The sequence below is a fragment of the Camelus ferus genome, chromosome 6 (genome assembly GCF_009834535.1).
Source record: "Camelus ferus isolate YT-003-E chromosome 6, BCGSAC_Cfer_1.0, whole genome shotgun sequence".
Taxonomy (NCBI): domain Eukaryota; kingdom Metazoa; phylum Chordata; class Mammalia; order Artiodactyla; family Camelidae; genus Camelus; species Camelus ferus.
The window spans coordinates 75482109-75494601 of NC_045701.1; the positions used below are offsets into that span (position 1 = coordinate 75482109).

General features: G+C 42.9%; 1 protein-coding gene across 2 annotated transcripts in view; it reads right to left on the minus strand.

Moving 5' to 3' along the window:
• The window catches only part of STON2 (stonin 2), a 139601-nt gene that overhangs the window by 99064 nt on the left and 28044 nt on the right, over nucleotides 1-12493 (minus strand). For both annotated transcript variants that reach the window (XM_032482460.1, XM_032482461.1), the window contains exons 2-3: nucleotides 11039-11314; nucleotides 9003-9278 (exon numbers count right to left, since the gene is read on the minus strand). In XM_032482460.1, the coding sequence (XP_032338351.1) occupies nucleotides 9003-9278; nucleotides 11039-11126 (364 nt within the window). In that variant the 5' untranslated portion in view covers nucleotides 11127-11314. The remainder of the gene's footprint in view (nucleotides 1-9002; nucleotides 9279-11038; nucleotides 11315-12493) is intronic.

Sequence of the window (12493 nt, forward strand, 5' to 3'; positions counted from 1 at the left end):
TCTCACTTCTCCCAAGTCTTCACTCAAAAGTGCCTTCACTCCCTGAGCTTTGGTTAATTTTCATAACCTCCCTCACCCTGTACCCTTTCTTTGCCTCATTTTTCACTTCTTCCCACTTAACACATTATCTAACACACACTGGATCTACTTCTTGATCGTGTTTTTGGTATGGCTTCCCCAGCAGAATGTATACTCCATCAGGCAGGAATATCCCACTGTATCCCCAGTGCCGTGAACAATGACCGGTACATAGTCCATTGGTTGAATAAATAATAAACTTACAAGTTGTCAGCTAAAACAGGTAATATAGCAAATAAAATACCTTTCTCCCTTTTAATCCTTTGGAATCCTGGGTAGACAAAAATTTCAAATACTTACACATTTTGATGCCATGTCCTTTATTTATGATTCAATGTTTACTCACTAGAGCTAAATGATTTTTCCAACGCTGTAAATGCACCCAACCATGAATACAAAATAGATCTGATTCGACGCTTCATTTGTGGCTCACGTGCTATTTCATAGCTGGCAATATGATGCAGCTGTCCCAGGACCGGTTCAGAGATGCTCTTCTCACCCCAGAAGGCCTCATGGCAACAAGACTGCCTGACTGTTAGGTAACCTTGGGGAGAACAGGGACTGTGTCCAACTTTCTCATAATTGCATTCCCAACACCTAATATTTTTTGCATGAATGAACTAGTTAATTAATGCACGCTTGGGCAATTTTTTGTGCTTCGTGTCCCATGCTGAGGGTGAGGATGCAACAGGCCACATGGCCCCCAGGCTGAGCTGGAAGAGAATATTGGAGTTTTAGTAAAATATGTATTTGTTATGTTAGGTGTCTATGTTATATGGGTATATATGTAAGTGTATATGTTATATGTGTGCCTATGTAAATGTACGCTATATGGGCATGAGTACACGGTATGTGCATATGTTATGTCCATATATGTCATGTATCTATGTGTATGCATGTGGCATGTGTATATATATACTGTGTGCATAAAATGGGGAATCAAAAACTGATGCTAACAATCAACTGGTAAGAAAAGGGAGTGATGAGGAAGAAGCTGGTCTAGTTTCTTTGCCTACTTTGTTAAAAAAAAAAAAATCACTTCACTGAGGAAGCCATCCTTTAAGTTCCTCCTAACAGCTCATTACTCACATAAACAGCAGTCTGTCCGCAGCAGGTTTCATAGATATCTCTCCCCTTTTCATCCATTCATCCAACAAGTACAAAATGAGCGCCTGTTAAGTTCCATGCACCATGCTCTGGGATACAGAGTAAATGAGACAAAGTCCCTTCCCTCTAGTGAGGAAGAGTGACAATGAACAAGTAAGTATATAACCCCATTTCAGGGTTGTAAAGACATTTAAAGCCAGAAAAGAGCAGGGAGATGGTAGAGGGAGGGGAGGCTGAGCAGAGCTCTGAGTGCAAATGTGGGGAAAGAGCTCTAAGGCTGAGGGAACAGCAAGAGCAGAAACAAATTGTGGGAAACAGCAGGGGAGGTGGCGGTTAGAGCATCCTGGAGCCCAGTGGAGAGGGGCACAGGGGCACCAGGCGGGCCCTGGAAGAAGGGCTCTGATAAAATTCGTTCCTGAGTGCATCACTGTCCGAGTTGGATTCCGGAAAGGTCATTCATTACATTTCAAAACAGAGAAAAACAATTCAAGGTATTAAAAGAAAATAAGACCTCCTCTGTTGAGGAGGGAAATATTTATGCATGCCAAATGCAGGGCGCCTGGTCTCCATATTCACCCAGTGGTTGGCCTCTTACCCGACTCCCACCCACCACCCATCCCCCGTAGCCAGAATGAAAAACATAATAGAAATTAACCCCAGGCTCGTCAGGATTAAGTCTCTCAGCTGTCACCCCTGCCTCCCTCTTAAATGGCTGACATCATTTCTGGTCCTCCCCCAAACAAATGGCTCTTTCTCTCGTCCCAAATAATTAGCTTCCCCAGACACAATGGGAAGGCCTCAGTCCAAGCTGGGAGGGGAGACATTTGAAGGACAAGGGAATGCTAGTGTTTCGCTTGGGCTGTGGGACAAATGTTCCGGAAATCAAAGTTTTTTTTTTTATGTTTGTAATTATGCATATCCTGCAGTATCTGCATAATGGGTCCAATTCAGCCTTGGCCTCGCCACAAAATTGCCATGTCCGTGGAAGAAGGTCAGCCCGTAACATGATGAGTGAACAGGAAGCCTCACGCTGTTAATAGTGCCTTAATACATATATTTTTTAATTTGGGGGATGAACTTCGCTCTTTCAGTCCATTTGTCTGCATGCATTTGCAAACACATTCTAAGCTCACTTGTAAAATGCACATCTGTGAAATCAGCCCTTGCTCTGAGAGAATCTTTATGAAGATTTTAGGTGATCGGGAAGCTGACAGCTCCAGTCTTTCTGGTGCAAGGTAGAATTTTAAAGTCAGAGGAGGCAACATACGACGTTAGGAAAATTCTGTGCAACGAGGCAAACTCAGAAACACTACTGTAAAGGACCCAATGGGAATAAAATACACCTGGGTTCAGATTCATTTTCAAAAGTCTTTCTTTAAGGGAACAGTATAAAGGTTCAATTTTGGTTTGAACAGATTCACCAGAAGTTTTTGTGTGTGTGGTTTTTTTTTTTTTTTTAACACTTTGGTTCTGCTCATGGTTTAACAGAATATCTATGCATTTAGTTCAGAGTTCAGCAAACAAGTTTTCAGTTAAATTTTTTGACATTTTTCACTGTTCAGTTCTTGGTGACATGAGGCCAGTGTCTCATGACCTCCTCAGAGCACCAAGAGAATCACCCACTGGCTGCTGTGATCATATCCAGTGTCCCTCTGCCCCCTCCACTCCCACCCCATTCATCCCTGCTTTTTTTTCCCTTCTTTTCATTTTTAAATCAGTTTACTATTTCTACCATACTCACATTTGAATTGGCAGAACTGCTTCCATGACCAACAGGACAGAGATGTGTCATTCAAGGAGAAAAGAAGTGAAGGTTTTCATAAAGCTTGAGGAGCACCACAGTAACTAACACAAGGATGGCTTGCAGTGCCAAGGTGTGCAAGGAAGTAGGACTAAGGGTGCTCCGGCAGTAGCTGGCCTGCATGTGTTGGCCTGAGACCACTGCTATTACCTAAGGGGAAGTTCTTAATATGCTTGGTAAGCAGATCACATGTAACACGCGTATCAATGGAGTAGAGTGACACTTCCACGGAGTAAATTCTACAAGTTCCTGGGCAGGTTCCACAGATCTCATTAGTGATCAACAGTTGCTGAATTATGATTCTGCAAGTGTAGACATCCAGGGAAACTTTACAACCTGTGAAATTCTTAAGCCAAAAAATAAATAGCCACACATACCAAACCTGCACACTGTGAATTAAAGGGATGGCCTGTTAGGGCTTCTGAAAGAACCACAGCCTAGATCTACCACACCACATTCTCCAACTGGAGATGTGAATGGTATTCTTGTGCTAATGTAAGTCCAAAGTCTAAATGTTTGACAGTTAAGATTCCAGTGAAAATCTCTCTAAAGAGAACATTTATCGATGTGATCTGGTTGGGTCAGAGATCCAAATCCCACATTTGGCCTTCACCACATTTCAGGTCTTTTAGTGGAGGAAACAACTTTCACGAAACGTTCAAGAGGCATGGTCTTATATACCCTCTCATTCCTAGTATCCTCAGGTCCAAAGAACGGGTGCTGGCTCTCGTCTCTATGTCTGTGGTTATGGAAAGGCTCTGCCACTCAGCTGACTTCACTTCTGTTTTTCTGAGGGAGATCATGTATCTCCTCTTCCCCAGACCAACCACGATGGCACTTGCTTCAAACCCTGCCCTAGTGGAAGTCCAAAAGAACGTTGCTCCCTTGATGGATTTAAGCATTTCTGGAGTTGTTTTCCCCACTAGCTGTTGCTCCTGGTTATCCAGTCAACCTTGGCCTGCTTCAGTGCGCAATAAAATAAGTGGCCAGGTCACCAGGGTGGCGACTAACAACTCCTTGGCTTCTCAATGCAGCCTGTGGCATTTAAATGCCACAAAACTAAGAGATTTACCACCAATGACAGTCTCTTTGTTTCTTACTCCACCATGCCTCCAGCTTCCAGCATTTTAATGAAGGCAGCTAGCGCAGTCCCCTTCCAGGCTGAAACCCAATGCCCTCCTTGGCTTTATTCTTAGATGGCACAGCTTAAAAGATCAATTCTTTGTTTTTGGTTTTTTTGCTTTTTATCTGCCAGAAAAACTGGAAGAGTGGAGGCATGGGGACTAGGGGAGGGGAAAAGAGTATCCCGGATAACACTTCTCTACTTAGGTACTCCGTGTGTGTGTGTTTGTGTGTATGTGTGTGTGTGTGCGCACGCGCTGGCAGGAAACAAGCTGGCTGAGTAAGGCTCCACTCTTTGCTTCCAGGGATCCAGACTAGGAACGGCACTCACCAGTCCTCCCTTGTCATCCTCCCACCTGTTTCTCTGAGGCCAACATCATGATTTTCTCATACAAGGATATTCATAGAGAGGCTGCATGGGACAGGTCCAAGACACACAATTTTTCCCTTTCTCCTGACACAAAGACATCCAATCAGAGAGTGCTGGGCACTTAATGGAAGCAAATAAGACACGAGGAATAAAATGGGAATAAACTGAGACTGCAACTACATTACAGGAAAGAGTATTTATTTTGGTAATACCCACATGACTGGGAAGAGGGCTGAAGCCAAAAATCAGTTTCCATGGAATCTCTGTTCTGACTGAACTTCACCACCTGCATGCATGGTGGTGTAAACTTTAAAAAGTGTGCAGAGGGCTATACCCTCTGGAGGGGAAGCATAGTGGCCAACACAGAACAGCTGCCTAACAAATGGTCCGCACTGTTAGAGATGCTCCACTAGCCCATACTGACCTGTTCCCAGCCTGGCTCCACTTTAAGATTCTGGAGACTTGGTATGTTGGTTACCTGTGGCTGCTACACCAAAAGCTTGGTAGCTTTAAACAACAGAAATGTGGTCTCTCACAGTTCTGGAACCCAGAAGTTGGAAATCGGAATCACTGGGCCAAAAGTAAGATGACAACAGGGCAATGCTTCCTCCAGAGGCTCTAGGGGAAAATCCGTTCCTTGCTTCTTCCAGCTTCTGCTGGCTGCTGGCAGCCTTGGCTGTGGCCTCATCACTCCAGTCTTCAAGGCCAGCATCTTCAAATCCCTTTCTGATCTGTCTTCACATTGCCTTCATTCTCTGTGTGGGCAGAATCTCTCTCTGCCTCCCTATTATATACATACATATAATTGCATTTAGGGCCCACCCAGGTAATCCAGGACTATCTCCTCATCTCAAAATCCTTAACTTTATCACACCTGCAAACATCCTTCTACATAGAGCAGGCAACAGTGATTACAAATGTCCTCAGATCGTCTCTATCACCATGAAGACAGTTGCTGTACACACTGCTATTCAGGTGTAATGCCTGCAGTTAATGTATGTGATGTCACTGACAGGGCACATATATCCAAACCTTTTGGATTCAAGTTAAAAATGTGAGCTGCCCAACAGTTTCCAGAATGGAACTGTCTAACCTGGGGGGTGTCTGCATTACCCGTGTTGAGTGGGCTGAAGCCCAGGTTCTCCTCCTTATCACCTAGCCTTAGTTCTTCTACCAACCACTCACTCTTTCTTCCTGTTAAACACAGTCCGCGTGAGGAAACCCATGAGCTAGCTGGCCTGCTTAGCAAGGCTAGTTTAGCTAATAGGGATGTACCCTGTGCTCCTTTATTTGGTAGGTTCCTTGATGGGCAGTTGGGTATCGACAGGAGAGTTGGGATAGGGCCCTTGGATTTATTACCATTTTCTTTACCACCCTGATGCTCTGCAAAGTCCTCCATGGTTTCTGGATCCCCAGGTTAGACACACTGGCCAAAGTGGGGCTGGATAAATACATCGGGTCTCAAGTCTGCTGGGAAATCAGCCGACAGGCTCCTCCCTCAGTAGAAAGCCCCCTCTCTATAGGGCTGAATTAAATTTTCATATGGGGAAACAGATGGAATTAGTAATGTTAGAGCAGTTTTCAAGCCAACATTATGCTTTCATGTGCTTGAAAGTTGCCATTTCTTGATGTGTTCTCTAGTAATATCAATAAATCCTATATCCTTAGTACAATGCAGGGCTGCCACTGGAGTGAGGCAAGTCAGGCACTTGCCCTGGGTGCAAAGTTTAAGTGGATGCCCAGAAAACTCAGTAATTAAATAACATTTTAAATGCAATATTTAAAAAAATACAAAATCAGCAAACTGTGGCCTACAGGCTAGCTACCTATTTTTGGAAGTAGAGTTTTACTGGACTAGGGCTAGGATTAGGGTGAAGTGTTGCCACAGGCAGGGGTTGGTAGGATCTTGTCTTTAAAATGCTGGTATTTTGTTAATCAAGGATTTTTTTTCACAGTTTTGACTTTTCAAAAAAATTTTTAAATAATTTTGATTTTTTTAATTAAGTTTTTTTCATTTTAATTAAAAAAGTTTTCAAACACAATTTTTTTTTTCACAATAACCATTTTTCTTCAAGACAACCATTATATCATGGCATAGAGCAGAAGCGTTTTTTGCATATTTCCCAATTTGTCACAGAGAATATCAAAAAGATGTATTTAAGGATCCAGATTTAATAAAATTAATAATCTTTACTACTTCATCAATGCTATTGAGTGAAATTAACTTTTTTTTTAAACTATGAGTACACAGAAGCTGTAAGTTTTACTTGCCATTGCTTTTGCACCATTAATGCAAATGCCAATGCAATAAAAACAGCAAAAAAATCTTAGAATTATTATGAAAATAATTTTGGTTCCACACACCATTTGAGACGGTCTTAGAAAACCCCAGAGATCTGCCTTAAAGGGTAACATTTTAATGATGTAAAGTTAAACTCATTAAAAGTCAAAACCATTATCAATAACAAGCTAAGATCCTCAGTCCAATGGGGGCAACATAATTATGACTAACTCCAAAGTTTGTTTTGCAAAAATAAGTGGTAAAGAGTTAAAGCAAATTGATCCATCTGTCATATAAACAGTTCTGAGCAATCAGGACATCTTTGAGGCTAAAGGTAAGGTATGAACAAGATATGAAAGAAGCTGAATGCCTTGAACATAATCAGTGATCTGAAGGCATGGCCATTTTAGGGCAACTGAGTGGAGAAAGCACCCCATCCATCCGTTGCCTCCCCAGCACCCCAAGAATGAGGGAGCAGAGGAAACTACAGTAGCAGCAGGAAGATCCAGACAAACATACCACACAGAGCATCCCTGGGCTGTTCAAAGATCCTGGGGCCAGTGCTGGGTGGTAAAGCTCTCTCCTGCCACTTCCTAGCATACAACTGTGAGCAAATTCCCAAACCATTGTCTGTCTCAGTCTTCTCATGTGTCATATGAATATAATATTAATACCTTCTTCATATGATTGTTGCAAAGAGTTCATGAGATGATGGAATTTAAGCATTGAGCACAGTGTCCAAGAGAATAAATAGTCAGCGAATGTATCTTTTTAAAAATAAAACATACTTCTGTACTGATTCACTACCCAGCATTCAGTAATTTTTCCCCACATACACAAATGCTTAATTAGCCCACTGTCTTGCCAGTGTTAGGTATTCAGTAAGGGTTACTTCCTCCCTCTAGCCAGACTGGGCAGCCTGTCTGGCCCTGTCATTTCATCCACATGGCTTTGAGTGGCTTTCCCACCAACAATTCACTGAGAGATCTGATGCTTAAACACAAAAAGTATACATCAACGTGCAAACTGTTATATAAAAATGGGAATATCTGTTAAACAGTAGAATTATGCTTTATATTTCCTTAAAATTGTTTTTACTGATATTGAAAACACATTTGAAAAACAAAGGAATTGTTTTCAAAAATCAAAAGTAGCAAAATAGTTAACCCAGCAACGAAAACCAAACTGGCTTTTCGCCAATAGGTCTCTATGGTAGACAAAATAGTGCACAGCCTGATCCCCAGAACCTGTGAAAATGTCACCTTACACAGCAAAGAGACTTTGCAGATGCGATTAAATTAAAGACCCTGAGACAGGGAAATCCCGGATTATCCTCATGGGCCCAGTGTAATCATAAGGGTCCTTAAAAACAGAGAGGAAGGCAGAAGTCAGAGGCAGATCTGACTACAGAAGAAAGGCACAGAGAGGCAGCACTGCTGGCTTTGGAGACAGGAGAGGCCACACGCCGAGGGATGCAGGCTGCCCCTAGAAGCTGGAAAGGGCAAGGAAAGTTTCTCCCCTAGGGCCTCCTGAAAGGAATTTCAGCTCAGTGACACCCATGTCGGACTTCCGAACTACAGAATTTTAAGATAATAAAGTTGTGTTGTTTAAGCCACTAGGTTTGTGGTAATTTGTTACAGCAGCAAACAGAAAACTAATACAGTCCTAAAGGTTATCCCATTCACCCTTGGTCTGTTTCCATGCATAGTAAGGAGCCAGGTCACCAGGGTGGGGACTGACAACTCCCCTGGTTCACCCAGCTCTCCCACAAAGTAAGAGACTGACCACGAATGACAGTCTCCACCTCTGAAGACTTGGATTCAAGAGCTCTGGGACACAAGACCATCTAGATGAAAACAGTGACTGTATTGGAGATGGTTGGTGGTTCACACTCAGAGACATTCATTTACACTCATCAAGAGCTTACATATAGTTCCAATCACTAATAGAGAAATAAATATGCATACTTCCAGAGACAGGTCAACAGCTAGGGACAAGGGTAAAAGGCTGGAAATGGCCCAAAACACATAAATCCTTCCATATGCTGATGCTAACAAAAACTAGTTGCAGAATTAAACCAGATGAGATCTCTGCTCTCGCCTATGTGACCAGTGCTTCAGGGCTCTCAAGCAAACAAAATAGGATTCTGACAGCCAGCAGGCCTCTCTCATGGAAAAGCATCCCTGGTGAGCACGGACCTAAGAGAACCCTTCTCAGCCCGCCACCTGTCCCACGGGACCTACCTGTTTCTTTACGAGGTGGTGATGTGCTGGCCCAGGGGGTGTCATCTTCAAATTGAACCCAGTTGCTGATGGCCGAGGCCAGGTCAGGCAGGGGCTGCTCAGGGGTCCCAGGAGGCGAGACTGCTTCAGAGATGAGGCCCATCTTTTCAAAGGAGTCATCGTGCTCCGAGTGGGAAAGGTCCTGAGAGCCTCCATCCACCACATGGTTCTCTCCGGAGGAGCTCTCAGACTGGTCTGAGGACGATGACGGTCCTGGGAGGTGCTCTTCGGTGTCACCTGAAACAGACACAAGACATCAACATGACATCACAGGAGGAAGGCCACTGGACAGGACCCCTGTCTCGGAACTGTCTCATGGAGGAAAAACAAAGGGTAGGCAAGGGGTGATCACAGGAGTCACCACTACAGTGGGTGAGGGCAAAGAGACAGCCATGCCTCTCTGCCTCTGTGCTAGAGGAGTGTTTTCCTAAAACCTAGGATGTCCATAGCAGTATCCATGCAGGCTGAGACTGGGAGCCTTGTTCCCTGTTCTTATCCCACCACCTACCCCAGCAGGGACTGGTGAAGACTGTGGCTCAACAGGAGAGCTTCCGTCTGGACTAGAGACATTCAAAATCAAACTTCCGACTCTATGCAGTTCAAATGACACATGTCTGCAGGCCACCACATGCAAACCCAGCACTAATGACCAGCTGAATGTGGCACCGAGGCCATTCCTCTAGCTTTGTATCACTTCATTGGTCCTGGAATATTTAATAGCCTTCCAAAAAATTTATTAAATAAGGTACTAGATCCCAATTGTGATGGTGGTTATACAAATCTATCCACATGTTAAAATTCATCAATTGTAGATCAGAAATGGTCAATTTTACTGTATGAAAACTTTTTTAAAAAATGAAAGTACTGATATGAAACTCCTTTCTCCCATCGCTAGCCAAACAAACTGGTCCACACAAATGTAATCAAAGCCTTTAGACAAGTACTGTCCTAAAAAAATAAATTGTGGACCACATATGTAATTTAAAATTTTCTAGTAGCCGCATTTAAAAAAAGTGAAAAGAAACAGGTAAAACTATTTTTAAGAATATATATTTCAACCCACTGTGTTGAAAATGTTTAATTCCAACATGTAATTGATAAAAAATTGTTAATGAAACATTTAACTTTTACTAGGTCCTCGAAATTCAGTGTAGGCATTTTACACTTACAGCACGTCTCAGTTCAGACTAGCCACATTTCAAGGACTCAGTAGCCACGTGGCTCCCTTACTGGACAGCACACCTGTAAACTCACACTTTCCAGGCGCTGTAAATGAAGCTGAGATGATTTCAGGGGGCAGTAGCAGCTGCTGTGGAACAGAATCAGCTGACAAGTCTCTGTAAATAGCTCCCGTAACCTACCTTGATCTTCATCCCAGAGCGCAGCTCCCCAGAACTCAATCTAGCCACCTTCATCATGATCAGGGGTGACAAATTACTGAGCCCTTCCCATGTGCCAGTCACTGCTGCAAGCACTTTACCTGTGAATTCATTTAATCCTCACAACCACGCTGAGGTAGTACTGTGATTACCCCTACTGCACAGATAAACTACTGCCCAGGGAGGTTAAATAAATTATCCACCCAAGGGCACATCCCTCATGCATGACAGAGCCAGGGTTTGAGCCCAAGGGATCCAGCTCCAACACCCACCACTCTTGACAACTATGCGTTAAAAATTGGGACAGTCCAAATTGCTGTTGGGAGTAATAACCAAAAAGACTGAGTTGAAGGGACTTTGAAAACATGAAGCTTATGTTCCTTGGAAGGAAGCAGCCAATACGCTTGGTGTTTCCAAGCCCTTGTTTCGGGCCCTAAGGTTCCTAAGATGCTTCCTCCAGGCTTCTAGGTGGAAGAATCTGCACCTGAGAAAAGTGACAAACTGGCTCTTTTTTCTCCATATCAAGATCTCACCCACAGGATGATCGAGGAGAAGCCATAACAAGCAGGCGGGGTTCTCTGTTAACCTTTTCCCTTAGGCAGTGAAAGCACTCCTTACCCTCCGAAGAGGCAGGAAAGAGGGGCTCTTCGTTGAAGGAGACCCACTCCGACTGCTGGGTAGCGATCACATGGTCCAAGGTCGTCATGCTGGGAAGGCGCTGGTCATCTTCACGCTGCTGACCTCAGGCAGACCCCAGAGCAACGTCTGGGGTGGAGGTACGGTAGCACAGTGGACTTGGGCCTGGGGTCTGCTATGGGGGTTTTGCAGAGGGTGGCACTCAGAACACAGGCAGATTAGCCTCTCTTGCCTTTGGTGAATCTGCCAAGCAGAAATCTGTTTAAAAAAAATAATGAAAATTAAAAGGGATGACCATCACATAACCAATCCACACAGGTCTAGGGCTGTCAATACTGTCCACGAGGAGGTCTGGGTGGTTTCTGCTCTCCCTTTCTCTGCCCTGTCCTGCCCTCACTTCTAACAGGGAAAGATCTGCCTTTAGCATCGAGATCTCTGTATGTGCCTTCATATCAGACTTACAATCACACAAATTTTAGCAATTAGATTCCCAAATTTTCCCAATTATTATATTTTAGAAATACTTTTATCTATAATACAATGCCATCGTTGTAAACAAGTATTGAAACTTTTCAAAGTGCTTTCACTTTCCTTTACCAGATGGCAAAATAAATGCACGTTATTTCCTATCAAATCAGTGCAGTTTCTTGCCTGAGGCAGGTAGCTCTTTGCAAGCCTGATTTAAATCTTTGGCAGAAATCCAACCATCTCCAGATGGTATCTCCAAGCACAACTTACCAATCAAGAAAAACAGAAATGGAGTCATCTTGCTCACTTGGAGTACGGGGGTAGGGCATATTTGCATCAGAGAAAAATATGAGTTAAAGAAACACATTTTTACTCTAGGCCAATTTGAATTCGTACGTAAAACTCTAGCCTTTAGTCACATTGCAATTATGTTCCATGTAAGGCTAATGAATAGACTTACAATATTGTTTGTACCATTAGTGTCTTTTTACAACTTGAACCTAACTCCTGATCTTAGAATGAATTAGTAAAATCTAAATTAATGCAAAATTAATGTTTCCACATAAGAGCTACCATCCACCTTGAACAGTATCAGTTATTAACTGAATACTCATAATATTCATTTTAGTCTAGAACAATTTAACTCATAGCCTTCTAGCTGGTGCATAATAAAAAGAAAATGTTGAAATTCTACTATAGGGTACTAACTGCATTAAATAATCGATGCTGAGGATAATCAGAATAGAAACATTTAGTAGCTTTTACTTTGGGGGGCAGAATTAAAACAATCAGTCTTGTTGACCAATACTTCCTAAAAATAAGTTTGTATAGAAAAATATGTTTGTATAGAATTCATAATTTTCAGAAACCTATTTTCATACCATACTTTGATCCAATAGTCACTGTAGTTAGAGAGAAGTTAAGTGACTTATCCAACACTTTTGTTGTTTCCAGGGGCTTTGTTTGGTG